We start from the raw sequence: 25,610 nt of genomic DNA, 5'->3' as shown, positions 1-25,610 counted from the left end.
TTATTATTTAAATGGCAATAGATTGGGAGAGGGGGAAGTACAGAGAGACCTGGGTGTTCTTGTACACCAGTCACTGAAGGCGAGCATGCAGGTGCAACAGGCGGTCAAGAAGGCAAACGGTATGCTGGCCTTCATAGCAAAAGGGTTAGAATACAGGAACAGGGATACCTTGCTGCAGCTGTACAGGGCACTGGTGAGACCACACCTCGAGTACTGTGTACAGTTTTGGTCGCCTCATCTGAGGAAGGATGTTCTTGCCATGGAGGGGGTGCAGCGGCGATTCACCAGGCTGATACCAGGAATGGCGGGAATGACCTATGAGGAGAGACTATGTAGTTTAGGGATGTACACACTGGAGTTTAGAAGATTGAGAGGGGACCTCATAGAAGTGTATAAAATTCTGACAGGTCTAGACAGACTGGATGCAGAAGGAATGTTTCCCTTGGCGGGTGAGAACAGAACTAGAGGACATAATTTAAGGATAAGGGCTAAACCATTTAGGACAGAGATGAGGGGGAATTTCTTCACTCAGAGAGTGGTGAACCTGTGGAACTCATTGCCACAGAGGGCAGTGTACGCCAGCTCATTAAATATATTTAAGAGGGAATTAGATATATTTCTACGGGCAAAAGGGGTTAAGGGTTACGGAGAGAAGGCGGGGACGGGATACTGAATTAAAGGATCAGCCATGATCTCATCGAATGGCGGAGCAGGCACGAAGGGCCGAATGGCCTACTCCTGCTCCTATCTTCTATGTATAAGGAGATATTAGGGACAGGTGACCAAAAGCTTGGTCAAAGAGGGAGGTTTTAAGGAGCGTCTTAAAGGAGGAGAGAGAGGCGGAGAGGTTTAGGGAGGGAATTCCAGAGCTTAGAGCCTAGGCAACAGAAGGCACGGCCACCAATGGTGGAGCGATTATAATCAGAGATGCTCAAGGGGCCAGAATTAGAGGAGTGCAGAGATCTCGGGGGGTTGTGGGGCTGGAGATTACAGAGATTGGCAGGGGCGAGGCCATGGAGGGATTTGAAAACAAGAATGAGAATTTTAAAATCGAGGTGTTGCTTAACTGGGAGCCAATGTAGGTCAGTGAGCACAGGGGTGATGGGTGAACGGGTCTTGGTGTGAGTTAGGACACGGAGCAGCCGAGTTTTGGATGACCTCAAGTTTACGGAGGGTTGAACAAGAGAGGTCAGCCAGGAGTGCGTTGGAATAGTCAAATCCTAACAGCTCTGTGGGGGTACCTTCAATCTCAGGGATCCAGGGTGCCTTGGCGCGTTGGATCCTAAACTGGCTGAGTGGCAGGAGGCAGAGGGTGATGGTCGAAGGTTGCTTTTGTGACTGGAAGCCTGTGTCCAGTGGGGTACCTCAGGGATCGGTGCTGGGTCCCTTGTTGTTTGTGATCTACATAAATGATTTGGATGAGAATGTAAAGGGTATGATCAGTAAGTTCGCAGATGACACGAAAATTGGTGGGGTGGTAAATTGCGAGGAGGAAAGCCTCAGGCTACAGGACGATATAAACGGGTTGGTCAGATGGGCGGAAAAGTGGCAAATGGAATTTAACCCTGAAAAGTGCGAGGTGATGCATTTTGGACGGACAAATAAGGCAAGGGAATACACAATGAGTGGTAGGACCCTAGGAAGTACAAAGGGTCAGAGGGACCTTGGTGTACATGTACATAGATCCCTGAAGGCAGCAGAACAGGTAGATAAGGTGGTTAAAAAGGCATATGGGATACTTGCCTTCATTAGCCGAGGCATAGAATATAAGAGCAGGGAGGTTATGATGGAGCTGTACAAAACGCTGGTGAGGCCACAGCTGGAGTACTGTGTGCAGTTCTGGTCGCCTCACTATAGGAAGGATGTGATTGCTTTGGAGAGGGTGCAGAGAAGATTCACCAGGATGTTACCTGGGATGGAGCGCCTCAGCTATGAAGAGAGGCTGGACAGGCTGGGGTTGTTTTCCTTGGAGCAAAGAAGGCTGAGGGGGGACCTGATTGAGGTGTACAAAATGATGAGGGGCATAGATAGGGTAGATAAAGAGGAACTTTTCCCCTTAGTAGGGGGGTCAATAACAAGGGGGCATAGATTCAGGGTAAGGGGCAGGAGATTTAGAGGGGATTTGAGGAGGAACTTTTTCACCCAGAGGGTGGTTGGAATGTGGAACTCAATGCCTGAAAGGGTGGTAGAGGCAGGAACCCTCACAACATTCAAGAAGCATTTGGATGAGCACTTGAAATGCCATTGCATACAAGGCTATGGACCAAATGCTGGAAAATGGGATTAGACTGGACAGGGATGGATGGGCGGCGCAGACACGATGGGCCGAAGGGCCTCTTTCTGTGCTGTAAAACTCTATGACTCTATGACTCACGGACCATGCGACCACTCAGGATGAATATATACCCCAATATATAGGCTGTGCTCCTCCAGTGCAGAGGGGATATGACTGTCCTCTTGTTCTGTGATTGCAGACCCCATAGGCTACAATTATCATAATGATACACACCACTAGGAGTTGTGCTCATGTCAATTACTGTCCCAGACTGTTATCACTGCAATCCCAACTTCTACTTAGAAGACGGGAGAAAGGCACAAGATGTAAAGATATTAGAAAGGGTACAGAGGATATTTACCAGGCTGTTACAGGTTGGAAAAGTTAGAAGTGTTCCCCTTGGAACAGAGAAGGTTAAGAGGTGACCGAATAGAGGTTTTGTACAGTAACCGCCATGGCTCAGTTGGTAGCACTCTTGCCTTCGAAGGTTGTGGGTTCAAGTCCCACTCCAGGGACTCGAGTACAAAAGTCCAGGCTGACACTTCAGTGCAATACTGAGGGAGTGCTGCACTGTCGGAGGTGCCGTCTCTCAGATGAGATGTTAAACTGAGGCCCTGCCTGCCTTCTCAGGTGGACGCAAACAATCCCAGGGCACTATTTCGAAGAGGAGCAGGGGTGTTCTTCCCCAGTGTCCTGGGTCCAATATTTATCCCTCAATCAACATCACGAAAAACAGATTGTCTGGTCATTATCACATTGCTGTTTGTGGGAGCTTGCTGTGTGCACATTGGCTGCTGCGTTTCCTACATTACAACAGTGACTACACTTCAAAAAGTACTTTATTGGCTGTAAAGCACTTTGAGACGTCCGGTGGTCGTGAAAGGCGCTATATAAATACAAGTCTTTCTTTCTTTTGATTGAGTAAATAGGAAAAAACTATTCCCTTTGGCGAGTGGGTCAATGACCAGAGGTCATAGATTCAAAAAAGATCTCGAGGGAGATGAGGAGAAATGTTTTCACTCTGAGAGTTGTGGGGATCGGGAACGCTCGACCTGAACAGCTGGAGGAAGCTGACTCCATCAATCATATTAAAGGGGCATTGGACGGGTTCTCGAGGATCGGGAACTCACAGGGTTCCAGACAAAATGTGGGATTGTGAGACTGAGCACGACTGGTCTTTCACAGAACTAGCACATTCACGACGGGCCGAATGGCCTCCTCCTGTGCTGTCAGTTTCTATGAATTCTATGAATCATAAGGTACACAACTCATGCAGAAAGGACACTCTCAGGAGGTCATCCCTGGGACCTGTGCCAACATAGAGTCAACCAGGGGAGAAAGCTGTGAGATTAGCCATCAGTCTCCTACTCTGGTATCACTCATTTCCAGGAACTCCAAATCATTGGGCTCTTGACACCCTCCTCCCCCAACCTTCTCTCCCACTGCCCTTCAAAGCCAAAATTGGTCTTGCTGATCTCTTCTTCCTTCTGCTTCTCAATCTCTTCTCATCTCACGATCCTTAACTTACAGGGTTTCAAACATTCGGCTCCTTGACTGTTTCACGTCACTGCCGCGAGTCAGTCAGGTCTCGACAGATCCGGCACAGCCTTGACTGCCCATTTTGGTTTTTCAGTAAAACAAAACCACAGCCAGGGGGAGGGGTTGGTAGGCAGAAAGGCACATAAGTACCCGCAGAAAAGGTCCAATAAATGGAGGAATTATTGCAGGCAGACCGATGCATTCACTGCATTGGGATAGATTCTTCTTGTTGTTTTCTCCCCCCCCCCCACGCAACGCCCCCCCCCCCCCCAATCTCTCACCTTGTCCAGCACAGTCGAACCAGAGGACACGGCCTGCGCTTGAAAGGGGGGTAAATTTAAAACTAATCTGTGGAAACATTATTCCAGTGAGCGAGTGGTAAATCTATGAGACAGGCTCCTGAGGGAGACGGTGGAAACCGTTAGTATTGATTCATTCAAATGCAAATAAAAAATGAGAAATGCAAAAGATTTCTTTCAGAGAATATTTTGGGACATATTATATGTAACTAGTGGGGGTGCCACAAAGGTCAGTACTTGGGCCTCAGCTATTTACAATGATGTGTGGTGAGTGTAGCGGTCTTGGGAGTAACAGGCGACTTTGGACCTATGGTTCCCAAAGCTCTCGACCACTCGTCTTCCTCGCTGCATGTCTGGGTCTGTTGTAGACTCATTAATAGAGGTCAATTGCTAGTGATTAGGCAACAACTCCATTATATTCGGGATCAGCAATAAATACTGGCATTGCCAGCGGCGCCCACTTCCCGTGAATCAATAATTTAAAAAAATTGTTGTATCGTAACATGATTAGGCAGAGTCAACATGGTTTTATGAAAGGGAAATTGTGTTTGACAATTTTTTTTAAGAGTTTTTTGAGGATGTAACTAGCAGGGTAGATAAAGGGGAACAAGTAGATGGAGTATATTTGGATTTCCAAAAGGCATTCGGTAAGGTGCCACATAAATATAGATCTAGACTTGAATGTAGGGGGTAGGATTAAGAAGTTTGCAGATGATACTAAAATCAGCTGTGTGGTTGATACTGAAGAAGGAAGCTGTAGACTGCAGGAAGATATCAATAAATTGGTCAGGTGGGCAGACAGTGGCAAATGGAATTAAATCCGGAGACATGTGAGGTAATGCATTTGGGGAGGGCTAACAAGGAAAGGGAATACGCATTAAATGGTAGGACACTGAGTAGTATAGAGGAACAAAGGGACCTTGGAGTGCATGTCCACAGATCCCTGAAGGTAGCAGGCCAGGTAGATAAGGTGGTTAAGAAGGCATACAGAATGCTTGTCTTTATTAGCTGTGGCATAGAATACAAGAGCAGGGGGGGGGGGTTATGCTTCAACTGTATAAAACACTAGTTAGGCCTCAGCTAGAGTACTGCGTGTAGTTCTGGTCACCACATTACAGGAAAGATGTGATTGCACTAGAGAGGGTGCAGAGGAGATTTACAAGGATGTTGCCAGGAGTAGAGAATCTTAGCTATGAGGAAAGACTGGATAGACTGGGTCTGTTTTCCTTGGAACAGAGGAGACCTTATTGAGGTGTATAAAATTATGAGTGGCAGAGATAAAGTGGATAGAGAGGACCAATTTCCCTTAGCAGAGGGGTCAAAAACCAGGGGGCACAGATTTAAAGTGATTGGTGGAAGGTTTAGAGGGGATTTGAGGGGAAATTTCTTCACCCAGAGGGTTGTGGGGGTCTGGAACTCACTGCCTGAAAGGGTGGTAGAGGCAGGAACCCTAACCACATTTAAAAAGTACTTGGATGTGCACTTGGGATGCTGTAACCTGCAGGGCTACGGACCAAGAGCTGGGAAGTGGGATAAGGCTGGAGAGCTCTTTGTTGGCCGGCGTGGACACAATGGGCCAAAATGGCCTCCTTCCGTGCTGTAGCTTTCTATGATTCTATGAAAAGGTTGTTACGCACGATTAGAGCTCATGGGGTTTGAGGTAATATAGTAGCATGGATGGAGGATTGGTTAACAGACAGAAAACAAAGTGGGGATAAACAAGTCATTTTCAGGTTGGCAGGCTGTAACTAGTGGGGTGCCGCAAGGATCAGAGCTTGGGCCTCAGCTATTTACAATCTATGTTAATGACTTAGATGAAGGGACCGAGTACAATATCCAAGTTGACTGACGATACAAAGCTAGGTGGGAAAGTAAGCTGTGAGGAGGACACAAAGAGCCTGCAAAGGGACATAGATAGACTAAGTGAGTGGGCAATAAAGCAGAATCAAAAACATAATTTCTTTTGGAATCAAAACACAATTTCTAAATTTGCAGATGACACCAAATTGGGGGGATACTCAATACTGAGGAGAACTGCAACAAATTACAAGAAGACATTAATAAACTTGAAGAATGGGCATATAATTAACAAAATGAAATTCAACATAGATAAATGTGAGGTATTACATTTTGGTAAGAAAATAGGGTAGTCATATATTACTTGGAAAATACAAATCTAAGTGGGGTAGAAGAGCAAAGGGATCTCAGAGTATAAATACAGTGTCAGCTGTGGCTCAATAGGTAGCACACTTGCCTTTAAGTCAGGTCATAAATCTAGGCTGACACTCCAGTGCAGTGCTGAGGGAGAGCTGCACTGTCAGAGGTGCCGTCTTTCAGATGAGACGTTAAAACTGAGGCCCCGTCTGCTCTCTCAGGTGGACGTAAAAGATCCCATGGCATTATTTCAAAGAACAGCAGGCCAGTTATCCCCGATGTCCTGGCCAATATTTATCCCTTAATCAACATAACAAAAACAACTCATCATTCTGTGATGCTATATCACATTGCTGTTTATGGGAGCTTGCTGTGTGCAAATTGGCTGCTGTGTTTCCCACATTACAACAGTGACTACACTCCAAAAGTACTTCATTGGCTGTAAAGTGCTTTGAGACATCAGGTGGTTGTGAAAGGCGCTGTATAAATATACGTCTTTTCGTTTACACAAATCACTAAAAGTAGCAACACAGGTTAACAAGGCCATAAAAAAAGCAAACCAAATAAGGTTTATTTCTAGAGGGATTGAATTGAAAAGTAGAGAAGTTATGTTAAACTTTTATCGAACCTTGGTTAGACCACACTTGGAGTACTGCGTACAATTCTGGTCACCATATTATAAAAAGGATATAGAGGTACTAGAGAGGGTGCAAAGAAGGTTTACAAGAATGATATCAGAAACACGAGGTTATACCTATCAGGAAAGGATGAACAGGCTGGGTCTCTTTTCTCTTGAAAAAAGAAGGCTGAGGGGTGACCTAATAGAGGTCTTTAAAATTATGAAAGGTTTTGATAAAGTAGACACCGAGAGAGTGTTTCCACTTGTGGGGAAGAGCAAAACTAGAGGCCATCAATATAAGATAGTCACCAAGAAATCCAACAGGGAATTCAAAAGAAACTTCTTTACCCAGAGAGTGGTGAGAATGTGGAACTTGCTACCACAGGGAGTGGGTGAAGTGAATAGTATCGATGCATTTAAGGGGAGGCTAGATAAGCATATGAGGGAGAAGGGAATAGAGGGTTATGCTGATAGTTAGATGAGGAAAGACAGGAGGAGGCTCGAGTGGAGCATAAACGCCGGCATGGACTGGTTGGGCCGAATGGCCGGTTTATGTGCTGTATATCCTGAGTAATCCTATGGGGCAGATGGAGTATAATGTGGGGAAATGTGAGGTTATTCACTTTGGTAGGAAGAATAGAAAAGCAGATTACATAGAAACATAGAAGATAGGAGCAGGAGTAGGCCATTCGGCCCATCGAGCCTGCTCCGCCATTCAATGTGATCATGGCTGATCATCCAAATTCAGTACCCTGTCCCTGCCTTCTCCCCATATCCCTTGATCCCTTTAGCCTTAAGAAATATATCCAACTCCTTCTTGAATATATTTAATGAACTGGCCTCCACCGGCCTCTGTGGCAGAGAATTCCACAGGTTCACCACTCTCTGGGTGAAGAAATTCCTCCTCATCTCAGTCCTAAATGGCTTACCCTTTATCCTTAGACTATGACCCCTGGTTCTGGACTCCCCGGCCATCGGGAACATCCTTCCTGCATCTAGTCTGTCCAGGCCTGACAGAATTTTATGGGTTTCGATGAGATCCCCTCTCAATCTTCTAAACTCCAGTGAGTATAAGCCCAATCGACACAATCTCTCCTCATACGTCATTCCTGCCATCCCAGGTATCAGCCTGGTTAATCTTCGCTGCACTCCTTCCATGGCAAGAACATCCTTCCTCAGATAAGGCGACCAAAACTGCACACAATACTCAAGGTGCGGTCTCACCAAGGCCCTGTACAACTGCAGCAAGACATCCTTGTTCCTGTACTCGAACCCTCTTGCTACGAAGGCCAACATACCATTTGCCTTCTTAACCGCCTGCTGCACCTGCATGCTTACCTTCAGCGACTGGTGCACAAGAACACCCAGGTCTCTTTGCACTTCCCCTTCTCCCAATCTATTGCCATTCAAATAATCTGCCTTCCTGTTTTTGCCACCAAAGTGGATAACCTCACATTTATCCACATTATAGTGCATTTGCCATGTTTCTGCCCAATCACCCAACCTGTCCAAATCGTACAGGAGTTTCACGGCATCCTCCTCACAGCATACCGTCCCACCCAGCTTTGTGTCATCTGCAAATTTGGAGATATTACATCCAATTCCCTCGTCCAGATCATTAATATATATTGTGAACAGCTGGGGTCCTAGGACCGATCCTTGCGGTACTCCACTAGTCACTGCCTGCCACTCGGAAAACGACCCGTTTATTCCAACTCTTTGCTTTCTATCTGCCAACCAGTTCTCTATCCAAGTCAATACCTTGCCCCCAATCCCATGTGCCTTAATTTTGCACGCTAATCTCTTATGCGGGACCTTATCAAAAGCCTTCTGAAAGTCCAAATACACCACATCCACTGGTTCTCCCTTATCTATTTTGCCAGTTACATCCTCAAAAAATTCCAGATTAGTCAGGCACGATTTACTTTTTGTAAATCCATGTTGACTTTGTCCAATCCTGTCACTGCTTTCCAAGTGCTCTGCTATTACATCTTTTATAATGGACTCTAGCATTTTCCCCACTACCGATGTCAGGCTTACCGGTCTATAATTCCCCACTTTTTCTCTACCACCTTTTTTGAATAGTGGGGTAACATTAGCTACCCTCCAATCCATGGGTACTGTTCCAGAGTCTATCGAGTTCTGGAAGATGATCAGCAATGCATCTACTATCTCCAGGGCCACTTCCTTAAGTACCCTAGGATGTAGATTATCAGGCCCTGGGGATTTATCGGCCTTCAATCCCGTCAACTTCCCCAACACCATTTCCCTACAAATACTGATTTCTTTCAGTTCCTCCCTCTCATTAGTCCCTATGTTCCCCGACATCTCTGGGAGGTTATTTGTGTCCTCCTTTGTGAAGACAGAACCAAAATATGTATTTAATTGGTCTGCCATTTCTTTGTTCCCCATTATAAATTCCCCTGATTCTGACTGCAAGGGACCTACGCTTGACTTCACCAATCTTTTTCTCTTCACATATCTATAAAAGCTTTTACAGTCAGTTTTTATGTTCCTTGCAAGCTTACTTTCATAATCTATTTTCCCCTTCTTAATTAATCCCTTTGTCCTCCTTTGCTGAATCCTAAACTGCTCCCAATCCTCAGGTTTGCTGCTTTTTTTGGCCAATTTATATGTCCTCTCTTTGGATCTTATGTTATCCCTAATTTCCTTTGTTAGCCAGATTATTTTGAAATGGTGAGCAACTATTAAATGTTGGTGTTCTGAGAGATTTAGGTGTCCTAGTACAAAAAACACAAGTGTTAGCGTGCAGGTACAGCAAGCAATTAGGAAGGCAAATGGCATGTTGGCCTTTATTGCAAGAGTAAAGAAGTCTTGCTATAATTGTACAGGGCCTTGGTGAGACCATACCTGGAGTACTGTGCAGCTTTGATCTCCTTATCCAAGGAAGGATATGCTTGCCTTGGAGGCGGTGCAACGAAGGTTCACTAGATTGATCGCTGGGACCAGAGGGTTGTCCTATGAGGGGAGATTGTGTAGAATGGGCCTATACTCTCTGGAGTTTAGAAGAATGAGAGGTGATCTCATTGAAACATACAAGATTCTGAGGGGGATTGACAGGATATATGCTGAGAGGTTGTTTCCCCTGGCTGGAGAGTCTAGAACTGGGGGGATAGTCTCAGGATAAGGGGTCGGCCATTTAAGACTGAGATGAGGAGGAATTTTTTCATTCAGAGGGTTGTGAATCCTCAGAATTCTTTCCCCAGAGGGCTGTGGATGCTGAGTCATTGAGTATATTCAAGGCTGAGATCGATAGATTTTTGGACTCTAGGGGAATCAAGGGATATGGGGAGAGGGCAGGAAAGTGGAGTTGAGGTCAAAGATCAGCCATGATCTTATTGAATGGCGGAGCAGGCTCGAGGGGACGTATGCCCTACTCCTGCTCCTAAATCTTATGTACCAGGATGGTAGAAGGCAAACTTGATGGACCTTGGTCTTATTTCGCCTAGCAGTTCCTATGTTCCTCTCTGGATTGCGTTGACTCCCACTGAGGGACGGGGTCCACCACTTCCAGCAGCTACCTTACCCAAACGGCCGTTCTTGGTGTGAGAGCCCGGATAGGCTATTCCAGACAGGAAGAAATTGTAGCCAAGCTCACCCAATGTGCACACGCCCATTGTTCACCCGGGATTGCTGGATTGCTATCAGGAACAAAACCCTGGCTAATTTTAGCCCAGGGACAGAGGGCAATTCAAGTACTCCTGCGAGCTCTCCGGCTGAGATCAGGTAAACTCAGCACAGGTTATTTTTGCACAAGTAATCCAGAGGCCTGGACTAATAATTTAGAGAACGTGAGTTCAAATCCCACCATGGCATTTGAGAATTTCAATTCAATAAAAAAAAATCTGGGAATAAAAATTTGATATTGGTAAAAGTGGTCATGAAGCTGTAGGATTGGTTCACTTTGGTGTCCTGTCCATTATTCCTCAACCAACATCACTAAAACAGATTATCTGGTCATTTAGGAACATAGGAACAGGAGGAGGCCATTCAGCCCTTCGAGCTTGTTCCACCATTCAATGAGACCATGGCTGATCTGCGACCTAACTCCATATACCTGCCTTTGACCCGTATCCCTTAATACCTTTGGTTAACAAAAAGCTATCAATCTGAGATTTAAAATTAACAATTGATCTAGCATCAATTGCCGTTTGTGGAAGAGAGTTCCAAACTTCTACCACCCTTTGTGTGTAGAAATGTTTCCTAATTTCACTCCTGAAAGGTCTGGCTCTAACTTTTAGACTCTGCCCCCTAGTCCTAGAATCCCCAACCAGCGGAAATAGTTTCTATCTACCCTATCTGTTCCCCTTAATATCCTGAAAACTTCGATCAGATCACCCCTTAACCTTCTAAATTCTAGGGAATACAACTCTAATTTGTGTAATCTCACCTTATAACTTAACCTTTGAAGTCCGGGTATCATTCTGGTAAACCTACGCTGCACTCCCTCCAAGGCCAATATATCCTTCCTAAGGTTTGTGCCCAGAACTGCTCACAGTGCTCCAGGTGTGGCCTAACCAGGTCACTAATGTACTTCCAAGTGGCTGGATAGAGACCGGTGGCGGGAGGCTGGTGAAACAGACAGCCACGCCGGAAGTACCCTGTTCTATCCTTTTTACATCCAAAGTGTGGGAGCTTGCTGTGCGCAAATTGGCTGCATCGTTTCCCACATAACAACACTTCATGAGTACTCCATTGGTTGTAAAGTGCTTTGGGACATCTTGAGGCCTTTGCTAGTGATGCCCACATCCCAAGAATGAATAAAAGAGCAGATTGTAGCCTGGCTGTTATTTGAATTATTTTATAATTTCTCCCAGGATCAGTGCCAGGGACCACTGGCTCACCTTAGAGCTGCCCTTCCGGGGCTGATGAATAGGATCCTGTTCGAGACACATCTCGCATACAAGGTGAGGAGATCCCAATCAGACCAAAACTACCAAAACCCAAATATCATTTTCAGATGGTTCTTTGGGTGCTGTTGCACACGCCTTGGAGTAATGGGAAAGGAACAGACTTGCCTTTCTCTAGCATCTTTCACGACTTCAGGCTGTCCCAAAGTGCTTTACAGCCAATTAAGTGCTTCTGAAGTGTAGTCACTGTTGTAATGTAGGAAACGCAGCAGCCAATTTGCACATAGCAAGCTCCCACAAATAGCAACGTGATAATGACCAGATAATCAGTTTTAGTGATGTTGGTTGAGGGATAAATATTGGCCAGGAGACCGGGGTAACTCCCCTGCTCTTTGAATAGTGTCTTGGGATCTTTTACATCCACTGGAGAGGGCATATGGGGCCTCGGTTTAACATCTTATCTAACAATGCTCCCTCAGTACTGCACTGAAATGTCAGCTTAGTATGCGTTCAAGTCTCTGGAGTGGGACTTGAACCAACGACCTTCCGACAAGAGGCAAGAGTGCTACCCACTGAGCCATGGCTGACACCAGGCTGGAGTTTGCTCTCATGGGGAATGTGTAGGACAGGCTGAGATTGTGGGGTGCGATATAGTTTAAGTAAAGGGGAAAAGTTAAATATTTGGGATTCTGTTGGTTTAAGAAGAGTAAAATAAGGTTACACTGCAGTAGGAGTAAATTGGCACAGCAGGCAGTGGAAACCAGTTTTCTAACCAATCAGCAGGGGTGACTCATTTGGCTGTAAACAAACAAACAGTATAAAAAGACCAGTCCTAGTGCGAGTCATCAAAGAGTGTTGTGAGTTTGGGTAAGTGGGGTGTTAGGTGCTCTTTTCAAACTTTAACTCTGTGGGTTGTAGTTAATAAGGCCTTTCTGGTGCAGAGTGACTGTTGGTAAACCATTTAACTGGTGTAACTAGAGGGATTGATTTAATTTAAATCCAATTAATTAAAGGGGATACTAGCATCTAAAATCGGGCAGAGGGTGTCCATAACTAACAATAAAAAATTTAATTAATTACATAGAATGGAGCAGGTGATGTGTTACTGTTGCGAGATGTGGGAGCCGGTGAACCCCATTGAGGCTCACGGTGATTACGTCTGTGACAGTGTCTGCTGCTACAGGAACTCCAGCTCCGTGTTGATGAGCTGGAGTCTGAGCTTCAGACACTGCGACACATCAGGGAGGGGGAGAAGTACCTGGACTCTGTGTATCAGGAGGTGGTCACACCTATGAAGTTAATTAATTCAGATGTAGCCCATGGTCAGGGACAGGATGGTGTGACCACGAGTGAGGCAGGTATGGGGATCCAGGAGGTAGAGCTGGAGGAGCCGCAGCCCTTGCTCTTGTCCAACAGGTTCGAGGTTCTTACTCCCTGTGGGGACAGGAGCAGGGACTGCAGGGAGGATGAGCAACCTGGCCACAGCACCGGGGAACAGGGGGCCATTCAAGAGGGGGGAGTAAATAGAAATGTTGTAGTGGTAGGGGATAGTATTATTAGGGGGATAGATAGAGTTCTCTGCAGCCGAGAGCGAGAGTCCAGAAGGCTGTGTTGCCTACCCGGTGCCAGGGTTAAGGACATCTCCTCTGGGCTGGAAAGAAACTTGCAGTTGGAGGGGGTGGATCCAGTTGTCGTGGTCCATGTTGGTACAAACGACGTAGATAGGACAAGGAAGCCGGTTCTGTTAAAGGAGTATGAGCAACTAGGGGTCAAATTAAAAAACAGAACCTCAAGGGCAATAATCTCTGGATTATTACCTGAGCCACGAGCGAATTTGGCTAGGACAAATAAAATTAGAGAGTTAAATGCGTGGCTCAAAGACTGGTGTGGGAGAAATGGGTTTTGCTTCCTGGGACACTGGCACCAGTACTGGGGCAGGAGGGAGCTGTTCCGTTGGGACGGGCTTCACTTGGCCAGTGCTGGGACTAGAGTCCTGGCGGATCATATAACTAGGGCTGTAGAGAGGGCTTTAAACTAACTAGTGGGGGGGAGGTTCCTGGAGAGCAAATAATAAAAATGACAACAGAGAAGGTCATAGACTTAGGTAGCAGTGGGGAAATTAAAAACCAGAGCGTGTCAGGAAGGGGCAGAAGGTATGGAGTAAAAGGTAAAGTAATAAAAAGGGCAAAAGCAGGAACTAAGTGTCACAAAACATATTTGAAAGTTCTCTATCTGAATGCACGTAGCATTCGTAACAAAATAGACGAGTTAATGGCACAAATAACTACATATGGGTATGATCTTGTGGCCATTACAGAAACATGGCTACAGGGTGACAATGCCTGGGAATTAAACATACCAGGTTATTTAACGATCAGGAAGGACAGGCAGGAAGGAAGGGGAGGTGGGGTGGCTATGTTAATAAAGGAAGGAATCACTGTAATACAGAGAAATGATATTGGGTCAAAAGATCAGGATAATGAAACAGTTTGGGTGGAGGTAAGGAATAATAAGGGGAAAAAAACACTAGTGGGCGTAGTCTATAGGCCTCCGAACAGTTGCAACTCTGTTGGACGGAGTATCAATCAGGAAATAGTTGAGGCTTGTAATAAGGGAACATCTATAATTATGGGGGATTTTAACTATCATATTAATTGGACAAATCAAATTGGGCAGGACTGCCTTGAGGATGAGTTCATTGAGTGTATTAGGGATGGGTTTCTTGAGCAGTATGTAACTGAACCGACCAGGGGGCAAGCAACCTTAGATCTGGTCCTGTGTAACGAGACAGGATTAATTAAAAATCTCCTAGTAAAGGATCCCCTTGGAATGAGTGACCATAACATGGTTGAATTCCATATTCAATTAGAGGGTAAGAAGGTTGGATCTCAAACAAGCGTGCTAAGCTTGAATAAAGGAGACTATGAAGGTATGAGAGCAGAATTGAGTAGAGTGGATTGGGAAAATAGATTAAAGGGTAAGACGATACATGATCAGTGGTGTACATTTAAGGAGTTATTTTACAACTTCCAAAAAAAATATATTCCACTGAGAAGAAAAGGGTGTAAAATAAAAGACAGCCATCCATGGCTAAGTAAAGAAATTAAGGATAGTATTCGACTAAAAACAAGGGCATATAAGGTAGCCAAATCTAGTGGGAGGATAGAGGATTGGGAAAAGTTAAAAGACAGCAAAAAATAACAAAAAGATTGATTAAGAAAGGGAAGATAGATTATGAAAGTAAATTAGCAAAAAATATAAAAACAGATAGTAAGAGTTTTTATAGTTATATAAAAAGAAAAAGGGTGGCTAAAGTAAATGTTGGTCCCTTAGAGAATGAGACCGGGAAATTAATGGTGGGAAATATGTAGATGGCAAAAACACAATGAATATTTTGTATCAGTCTTTACAGTAGAGGACACTAAGAATATCCCAACACTGGACAAACAGGGGGCTATAGGGGGGGGGGGGAGGAGCTAAACACGATCAAAATCACTAAGGAAGTGGTACTCGGTAAAATAATGGGACTCAAGGCGGATAAATCACCTGGACCTGATGGCTTACATCCTAGGGTCTTGAGGGAAGTGGCGGTAGGGATTGTGGATGCATTGGTAATAATTTTCCAAAACTCCCTGGACTCGGCAAAGGTCCCGGCAGACTGGAAAACTGCTAATGTAACACCCTTATTTAAAAAGGGCAGTAGACAGAAGGCTGGAAACTATAGACCGGTTAGCCTAACATCTGTGGTAGGTAAAATTTTGGAGTCCATTATTAAGGAGACAGTAACAGGACATTTGGATAATCATAATTTAATAGGACAAAGTCAGCATGGTTTTATGAAGGGGAAGTCATGTTTGACAAATTTGCTGGAGTTCTTTGAGGAAGTAACGTATAGGGTGGATAAAGGGGAACCAGTGGACGTAGTGTATTTAGACTTCCAAAAGGCATTTGACAAGGTGCCACACAAAAGATTATTGCTTAAGATAAAAAATCACGGGATTGGGGGTAATATTCTGGCATGGATAGAGGATTGGCTATCTAACAGAAGGCAGAGAGTTGGGATACATGGTTCATTCTCAGACTGGCAATCAGTAACTAGTGGTGTTCCGCAGGGGTCAGTGCTGGGTCCCCAACTCTTTACAATCTATATTAACGATTTGGAGGAGGGGACCGAGTGTAACATATCAAAGTTTGCAGATGATACTAAGATGGGAGGGAAAGTAGTGAGTGAGGAGGACATAAAAAACCTGCAAGGGGACATCGACAGGCTAAGTGGGCAGAGATTTGGCAGATGGAATACAATACTGGAAAGTGTGAGGTTATGCACATTGGCAGGAAAAATCGTAGAGCAAGTTATTATCTTAATGGCAAGAAACTGGAAAGTACTGAAGTACAAAGGGATCTGGGGGTCCTGGTGCACGAAACTCAAAAGGTTAGTATGCAGGTGCAGCAAGTGATTAAGGCCAATGGAATGTTGGCTTTCATTGCTAGGGGGATAGAATATAAAAATAGGGAGGTATTGCTTCAGTTGTACAAGGTATTGGTGAGACCGCACCTGGAATACTGCATACAGTTTTGGTGTCCATACTTGCTCTCGAGTCAGTACAAAGAAGGTTCACTTGGTTAATCCCGGGGATGAGGGGATGGACATATGAGGAGAGGTTGAGTAGATTGGGACTCTACTCATTGGAGTTCAGAAGAATGAGAGGCGATCTTATTGAAACATATAAGATTGTGAAGGGGTTGGATCGGGTGGATGCGGGGAGGATGTTCCCGATGATGGGTGAAACTAGAACTAGGGGGCATAGTCTTAGAATAAGGGGCTGCTCTTTCAAAACTGAGATGAGGAGGAACTACTTCACTCAGAGGGTGGTAGGTCCATGGAATATGCTGCCCCAAAAAGCTGTAGAAGCTACATCATTACATAAATTTAAAACAGAAATAGATAGTTTCCTAGAAGTAAAGGGAATTAAGGGTTACAGGGAGTGGGCAGGAATTTGGACATGAGTCTAGGTTCGGATTGGACATGGCCCTGTGGGTAGCGGAGCGGGCCCAGGGGCCGTGTAGCCTGATCCTGCTCCTATTTCGTGTGTCTAATTGTTAGATTCAGGAGATGGTTCTGTGATAGTAGATTGGCGGTTAGGATCAGATCAGCCATGATCTTATTGAATGGGGGAGCAGGCTCGAGGGGCCGATTGGCCTACTCCTGCTCCTATTTCTTATGTTCTTATAGTTCACAGAAACTCGCTCTATCAATTTTCTGAAGACTCAATGGCTCACGTGGCCCTCTTGAAGTAGCTGGGAGCAATTGGCTTTTATCTGGGATGTATACTCCATATGAAGATAGATGGTAGACCCATTTGAGCTAGCTCTCTCCTGAAAAAGGAGTGTGTCCACTCTCACCCATCCCATTCTATATCTTCATTAATGGCATTGTAGGGCTGGACTGGGAGTGTCTGTTCCAGCCATACTGAAAGTACCGCTCGACGATATTGTCCATAGACTCGGTCAGGGAGCTTGTGCGCTCTGCTGGTATGAACACAGGGTGACCTGTGGGGTGCAGTGGTGAGTTCCCCTTAAAAGTGGTATCAGAGCTTTTTCCGTTGGCACAAAGCAGGGAAGATACAAGGGGCACCTACCAATTGCTGATGGACATCAGAACCTGGGCGTTCTGGTGGATGCCAACTTCAGCCTGGACACAGTCCTTTGAGCCATGGGGACTAAGGTCTTTCTCCTTAGTTGACCCAGTGCAGGTTAAGCCTGTGGTATATCGGACATCGATCCAAACCGTTCTCTTGCCTGCCTTGGCCTGGAAGCAAATGTCTTCCTCAGGGCTTCGTGTGGGAGACCAAACTATGCAGCAAAAAAAAGAAATCCGTTCTAGGGAAGAATCCTATCCCATAGCGACCCATCACTGAGCACGCTGGAGAGGGAGTTGGCCTCATGAAGGGCCATCTTTCTTTGCCGAAGTCAAACACAAGAATGAACGCAGGGTCACAGATCTGAAACGTTAACTCTGTTTCTCTCTCTACGGATGCTGCCTGGTCTGCTGAGTGTTTCCAGCATTTTCTGTTGTTATTTCAGATTTCCAACATCCGCAGTATTTTGCTATTGTATTAATGAACGAAAGCAGTTGGTGCTGCTTTAGCCTGATCCATGCTCATGTCTAGAACAACCATGGCTGCAGTGTGTACCATCTACAAGATGCACTGCAGCAATTCGCCAAGGCTTCTTCGGCAGCACCTTCCAAACCCGCGACCTCTTCCGCCTAGGACAAGGGCAGCAGGCGCATTAGTGCCCCTCCACTTGGAAATATATCGCTGATCCTTCATCGTCGCTGGGTCAAAATCCTGGAACTCCCTCCCTAACAGCACTGTGGGAGTACCTTCACCACACGGACTGCAGCGGTTCAAGGCGGCGGCTCACCACCACCTTCTCAAGGGCAATTAGGGATGGGCAATAAATGCTGGCCTTGCCAGCGATGCCCACATCCCAGGAACGAATAAAAAAAAAAAGGCCGACACGCCTCATACTGCCCCGTGTAGCTCCTGCCATCACACACGCTGAAAGCTGACGGCCATTATTCAATTGCGGAGCAAAGTCATACTTGGGTCGACAGATGAAGTCTCTCAGCATCCACAACCTTTTGGAGGGAATGTTCCAGATTTCTACTACCCTTTGTGTGAAGAAGCTGCAATGTGTGGAACCGCACCCTAGGGGGATTAAGGAGACAGGGTCGGAGGCAAGGCTGCGGTGTGAAATTGAGAGCCTTACGATTGCCAAATAGTTCATGGTTAGGCGCGGACTGAACTTGATCACCTTGCCATTGCGTTCTAGTCCGAATTCTTAAACTGCACCCTCTGGGACTGACCTCCTCCCCACCTCACGCACCACATGGACTGACCGACTCCTCACCTCACGCACCACATGGACTGACCGACTCCTCACCTCACCCCACTGCAAGCATGGTCTGGGACCGACCTGTGCCCCAACTGAGCAGGAACTCACATCACGTTGGCGCTGGTTGAATTTCCCTTCCGCCCGCCAGGTTCTGAGCAGGAGGAACACACACTGACGTTCTGCCTAGCACCCAGAAATGGTTGTGGAAGAAGGCCAGCAACAGAGAAGGGTTCAACAGACTGAAAAAACACGTGGGATAACTTTTGAAAATCAATTGAGAATCGAACAAAGTCTTAAACCGCTTCACTTAACTAGCATTTAGAAAATTCCTCACCAGCCAGTGCTAACCCATGTAGCCAACAAGTCTCCTTCTTGCTAACCTGTGTAACCATCAAGCTTTTAGCAACCTTCTCATTAATCAGTGCTGACCCGTACAATAGGCACAATCCCCAGGATGAACAATAGCCAATGTGTCAGTGGACTGTGTGCCTCACCATGCTGTGTTGAGGTGTGCGGTGCATGTCAGGAGCTTTAACTGAAACAGGAAGAGACAAAGTATACAAGAGTCTGACTGGCATTTTATGTGGATAATATATTTGCAGTCTCTGCCACTCCTCATTTTCTTCAAATCAATTTTTATCTGATTATAGAAACTTGATTTTTTTTTATTATATATACAAGACATTGTGCAGTTTATAAAATGTAAAATCAGCTCATTTATTACAGGGTGCAACATTTTAACAATCATCAGAATGCACGCCCTCCAATATGGCACCACAGTAGGGGGCAGAGAGCGGGTTCTGAACCCCCTCCCCCCTCCGTCACACATTTCAAGACATGGTTTGTGGGGGGGAATCAGCAAAACTGCAAATATGGCGATGTGAGGACCAGGCATTGAGGCAGCGCTGCGCGAGACGGGTTCACAGGGCGGAAACGTCTCTAGGAGCGAGCCACAGCGTGCAGCCCTGGTAACAACTTTCAACCTAAAAGCTTTGCGCTCATAAGTGTGGAGGGGAGTCGGGAGGGCATTTAAACGGCGGTGCTCACTCGATTTCCATTGAGGGCGACGGTCCCACTCGTGTCCATGCTCGAGGGCAACACTTTCAGAAACGCTGTGATTTCCACCCCCCACCACACCCCTCTCCAAACAGTTAGCTCCTAATTTCAGACATTTAACCGGGGGTGGGGGGTGCCCACAGGAGGAGAAATGAAAACGGCAGAGCCCTTCCACTTACTGTATGGAAGCTGGGACAGCACTGCCTCCAGATAGCATTCCCTTACCTCACTTCCTTCTGTCGGAAAGGGAACAGCATTGAATCCCAGCCGGACCGCCTACAGCTTGGGGGGTGAAATCTGCAAATGGGGGCCCCCCCCCACCCCGAGACACAGAGCAGCAAAAGTGCACTGAGGGCCAGACGAGCGGGAGGCTGTCTGTTAAAAGGACAGCCAGGCTGCGCCACTTCATGCCAGAGGTGTGGGGGGGGGGGGGGGGGGACTTGCAGCGCTTGTACTCTCTGTGGACAGATTGCATGATGCAGTGGGTGGATGCTCAAACAGGGAGCGATCATTGAAGAAGGGGCTGCCATATTGCAGTCCAAATCCTCTGGGCTGTGCTCCTCGGGAATGTGCAATCACTCTTTATACGAGTGTCAGAAATCCACGCTGGGAGTCCTGCTCCTTCACACTCCCCCCGCCACCCCGCCAACAGAAAGACTTTGAGAGCTCATTTTCCAACCAAAGCATTTCTGTTTTACAAATCTCTTGAAGACTTGATTCCAATAAAAAAAAGGGCTCCACTGCAGCCGAGGCAACGGCAACGTCCTCCATCGCGCATCAGCCTGTTCTGGTCGCAGATCCCTTCATTATCATAGTCGGTTATCCGGCATTGCGCCCTCTGGTTTGACAACTTGGGGCTTTTTAAAAATATATCAAAAAGGTGGGTGTGCCCGGTCGAGGTTTAATTCTGCAAGACCTTGCTGTCCACGCCTTTGTGCTGTGGAATGTGCCGGAAGCGACACTTGTCTCCGTAGACGCAGCCGATGTTCCTCCAGAAATGGCACTCCATGCTGGGTGGGATTTTCACCTTCTCCCTGTTGGAGTGAGAGAGCGGTTAGTCGCGGGGGGGGGGGGGGGGGGGGGTGGTGTGGTGTGGTGGTTTTAAACAGCTGAGGAGGAAATCGAAGGAAATCGCAAGAGGTCTGTGGGAAAAGCGGCGTTGCTAGTGAATCTACAGCGGGTGCTAGGTCCCGTGTGCCTGTAACTGAGGTGTGACGGAGCAGCAGAGGGCACAGTGCAGGAGCGCTACTTACACAAGTGAAGGTTTAGCGGCTGGAGCAGCCAGCTTGGCTGACCCCAGGTTTTTGTAATTATTGTCAGGATGTCGAATCACCAGCTTGGTTCCTTCGAGTTCAATACCCTGCAGAAAGGAGGGAGAGCAATCAGCACAGCAACAAACTCAGTGGAAACGGCGGTGGAGAGATGGCATGGAGTGAATTTCAATTATTTCTCGCAAGTCCCACTGACAGCTCCCACCGCTTCCTCGGCCTGCTCCATCCCCCATCTACCCGATTCTTGGCCTCACTATCTCCTCTGATCTCCAGTGCAATTCCCAATTCACCACCGCTGATGGCTCCATCTACTGACTTAGCAGAGAGGTCAATAACCAGGGGGCATAGATTTAAAGTAATTGGTAGAAGGATTAGAGGGGAGTTGAGGAGAACTTTTTTCACCCAGAGGGTGGTGGGGGTCTGGAACTCACTGCCTGAAAGGGTGGGAGAGGCAGAGACCCTCATCACATTTAAAAAGTACTTGGATATACACTTGAAGTGCCGTAACCTGCAGGGCTACGGACCAAGAGCTGGGAAGTGGGATTAGGCTGAATAGCTCTTTGTCGGCCGGCACGGACACGACGGGCCGAATAGCCTCCTTCTGTGCCATAAATTTCTATGATTCTATGACTCCCAGCCTCACTGCTGAATGTTTCCTCTCTACGGGCAAATGCTTCTTTTCTCCTCGACAACTCTGAACTCCATCTTTGAGCACCGTTTCCACATCTGGGAGGCTCCTCTTACGGATTCACCTCCTGCCTCCTTGTGCTCTTTGCTCCCCGATAGTGTCCCTAGGCCTGTGGCACTCCGCCCCTCAAGTGACTTAAAATCAAACTACAGTCCTGCCTTCAAACAAAGCACATAGAAATTTCAACAAGCTCACACTGTAGTGTACTCCCCTCTCTCCAGCTCCGGCATTCCTCCGACATTCTGCTCTCCCACTGCTTCCCATCTTCTCTCCCACTCCTGTCTAATGGCCGCCTGGTTTCCAGAGGCCACCCTATCACCTCCCCTCCCCATCGATCCCACAACCTTTGCACGCTTGTCAGTCTGCCACCACGTTCCCACACTTTCCAGTCTCCCACTAACCCCCCCCCTCCACCTCTCCCCAGTCTCCCACTAACACCCCTCCCCCCAGTCTCCCCCCTCCCCCCAGTCTCCCACTAATCCCCCTGCCCCGCCCTCCAGTCTCCCACTAACACCCCCTCCTCCCAGTCTCCCACTAAAGCCCCCTCCCCCCAGTCTCCCACTAATCCCCCCTGCCCCGCCCTCCAGTCCCTCACTAACCCCCCTCCCCCGCCCCCAGTCCCTCACTAACCCCTCCCCCTCGTCTCCCACTAGCCCCTCCCCCTCCCCCCAGTCTCCCACTAACCCCTCCCCCTCCCCCAGTCCCTCACTAACCCCTCCCCTCCCCAGTCCCTCACTAACCCCTCCCCCTCCCCCCCAGTCCCCCACTAACCCCCCCAGTCCCTCACTAACCCCTCCCCCTCCCCCCAGTCTCCCACTAACCCCTCCCCCTCCCCCCAGTCTCCCACTAACCCCTCCCCCTCCCCCAGTCCCTCACTAACCCCTCCCCCTCCCCAGTCCCTCACTAACCCCTCCCCCTCCCCCCAGTCCCCCACTAACCCCCCCAGTCCCTCACTAACCCCTCCCCCTCCCCCCAGTCTCCCACTAACCCCTCCCCTCCCCCCACTAACCCCTCCCCTCAGTCCCCCACTAACCCCTCCCCCTCCCCTCAGTCCCCCACTAACCCCTCCCCCGTCTCCCACTAACCCCTCCCCCTCTCCCCAGTCTCCCACTAACCCCTCCCCCTCCCCCAGTCTCCCACTAACACCTCCCCCTCCCCCAGTCTCCCACTAACCCCTCCCCCTCGTCTCCCACTAACCCCTCCCCCTCCCCCCAGTCTCCCACTAACCCCTCCCCTGTCTCCCACTAACCCCTCCCCCTCCCCCCAGTCTCCCACTAACACCTCCCCCTCCCGTCTCCCACTAACCCCTCCCCCCAGTCTCCCACTAACCCCTCCCCCCAGTCTCCCATTAACCCCTCCCCCTCCCCGTCTCCCACTAACCCCATCCCCTCCCCCCAGTCCCCCACTAACCCCGCCCCCTTCCCCAGTCTCCCACTAACCCCTCCCCCTCCCCCCAGTCCCCCACTAACCCCTCCCCCTTCCCCAGTCTCCCACTAACCCCTCCCCCGTCACCCACTAACCCCTCCCCCTCCCCCCAGTCTCCCACTAAATTCAAATTCAAATTGCTTTATTGGCATGACAAGGTACATCTTATGTTGCCAAAGCATCGAAAAACATTCATGGTTGAACACATAAATATAGATCTATCCATACAGTGTATAAACAGATCTATCCCTGAGTGTATAAATATACATTCATATAATTTGTATATACTCTTATATTTAATGGTTGTCCCTCTGTTTATGGTAAGCTGTAACATAGTATGCCGCTAAGGTTACACAATTTCTCTTTTCCCCTAGTAGGTATGGGAGCTTTTGGTCGTCATTCAAATTTCTGAATTCCGGGCATATTTTTGTGAATTTTGGGTAGAAATTCTCCCTCATGCCCTGATATTTTCTACAAGCTGTGAGGAAGTGCATCTCTGTCTCCCCCCAGTCTCCCACTAACCCCTCCCCCTCCCTCCAGTTCCCCAGTAACCCCCCTCCCCCTGTGAAGTATATTTCTTGCCTGGTACCTGTGACCAGCCAGTCGTTTCACAATGGTCTTTGCCAGACCCATGCATTCTATATTCCTGGAGCTCCCACTAGTGGCGAGGAAACTCATATCACAACATTTCAATTCGCTCCAGAGGTCCCACTGGTTTTTTTAAAACACAAACATTTTTCATCCCCATTGCGTACAGCCCTGGCAATTAATGCAAATCCACCATAGAGTTTTATCACAAAACATTTTGTACAGGAGCGCGGTCCTCGCTGTGCGTCTGACAGAAAGAGTTGGTGTGCTCAAGTACCTGTAACTCCACAATGGCACGCTCGGCTCCCTGTTTGGTCGTGAAGTTAATGAAGGCACAAAAACGATCTTGAAGCATTCTGATGCTGTGTATGGTTCCGACACTGCAGCGGAAACACAGGGAGAGAGATTTTCAGCAAGTCCTAGCTAGTGTTCCGACGAGTTAAACATGCACCAACGCAAGGGGTCGGTCACCACCTGCCCAGGACTACAAACGCAACTCTGAGAGGGCAACAGAAGAGGAGGGAGGCAGCGCCACACCTCTTCCATGGAGAGGCGGCAGCACACCACCAAATGGGCTCCCCTCCCTAACCAAGGTTCAAACGCAGGAACCATCAAGTTATGCAGGGAGCCTGGAGCCTTTGTTACCTCAGTCCTCCCACGTTCTAGTCAGGATATTGTGCAACCCCTGCCAAGGCAGGAAGGCCAGGCAAGAGCCACTTTCCCCAGACCGCCAATTTCCCCCCACCGACGCCGAGGAAAGGTCTGGGTTCCGTCCCACTCCTTCACCCGACATCAGGCTGAAACAGGGGCTTCCTGGATGTTTCCCAACACACTCTTCCTGAAGTGAGGCACCAATTCAGTCTTGCCCCACCGAACTGATTTCTTCCTATCACAACTGTTTTTTCTCTCCTTGTCCAGTCTCTTCCCACCTACATCCGCGACTCTTCCAACACCCTCCGCCACTAACAGTTTCCAGTTTCCTACCGCCTCCTTTTCACTGTGGATGTCCAATCCCCCTACACCTCCATCCCCCACCAGGACGGCCCGAGGGCGCTCTGCTCCTTCCTTGAACAGAGGCCCCACCAGTCCCCATCCACCACCCTGCTCCGCCATGCTAAACTTGTTCTCCCATTAAACAACTTCTCTTTTGATGCCACTCACTTCCTCCAAATTAAAGGTGTTGCTATGGGTACCCGCATGGGTCCGAGCTACGCCTGCCTTTTCATGGTATATGTGGAACATTCTTTGTTCCAGTCCTACTCGGGTCCCCTCCCTCACCTCTTTTTCCAGTACATTGATGACTGTATCAATGCTGTTTCCTGCTCTCGCCCCGAACTAGAAAATTTCATTCACTTTGCTTCCAATTTCCACCCTTCCCTCACCTTCACATTGTCCATCTATGACTCTTCCCTTCCCTGTCTCCATTTCTGGGGATAGGCTATTGACAAACATTCATTATAAGCCCACTGACTCCCACAGCTACCTGGACTTCACTCCCTCCCACCCCGCCTCCTGTAAGGACTCTATTCCATTCTCCCAGTTTCTCCATCGCTTCTGCTCTGATGATGCTACCTTCCATACTAGTGCTTACGATGTGTCTTCCTTTTTCCTCAACCGAGGGTTCCTCTCTACCGTGGTTGACATGGCCCTCGACCATGTCCGTTCTATTTCCCGCACTTCTGCCCTCACCCCTTCCCCTCCCTCCCAGAACCACGATAGGGTTACCCGTGTCTTCACCTTTCATCCCACCAGCCTCCACATCCAATGTATCATCCTCCGCCACCTCCCACCACCAAACACATCTTCCCCTCCCCTTTCAGCATTCCGAAGGGACAGCTCTCTCCACGACACCCTGGTCCACTCCTCAATCACCCCCAACACCCCTTCCCGTGCAAGTGCAAGAGATGCAACACCTGCTGTTTTAC

At 47.8% G+C, this 25,610-nt stretch overlaps 1 protein-coding gene across 1 annotated transcript in view; it reads right to left on the bottom strand.

Moving 5' to 3' along the window:
* Nucleotides 1-19,229: 19,229 nt before the first annotated feature.
* Nucleotides 19,230-25,610, bottom strand: part of LOC147123830 (uncharacterized) — a 99,832-nt gene continuing 93,451 nt past the window's right edge. Inside the window, exons 16-18 of the mRNA XM_085976318.1 lie at nucleotides 23,963-24,065; nucleotides 20,967-21,073; nucleotides 19,230-20,747 (exon numbers count right to left, since the gene is read on the bottom strand). Of these exons, the coding sequence (XP_085832444.1) occupies nucleotides 20,615-20,747; nucleotides 20,967-21,073; nucleotides 23,963-24,065 (343 nt within the window). The 3' untranslated portion in view covers nucleotides 19,230-20,614. The remainder of the gene's footprint in view (nucleotides 20,748-20,966; nucleotides 21,074-23,962; nucleotides 24,066-25,610) is intronic.

The sequence above is a fragment of the Somniosus microcephalus genome, chromosome 2 (assembly GCF_052327205.1).
Source record: "Somniosus microcephalus isolate GS21.2 chromosome 2, FLI_Smic_1.0, whole genome shotgun sequence".
NCBI lineage: Eukaryota > Metazoa > Chordata > Chondrichthyes > Squaliformes > Somniosidae > Somniosus > Somniosus microcephalus.
The sequence above is the reverse complement of the archived record's forward strand: the minus strand, read 5'-3'. Positions and strand labels throughout refer to the sequence as shown.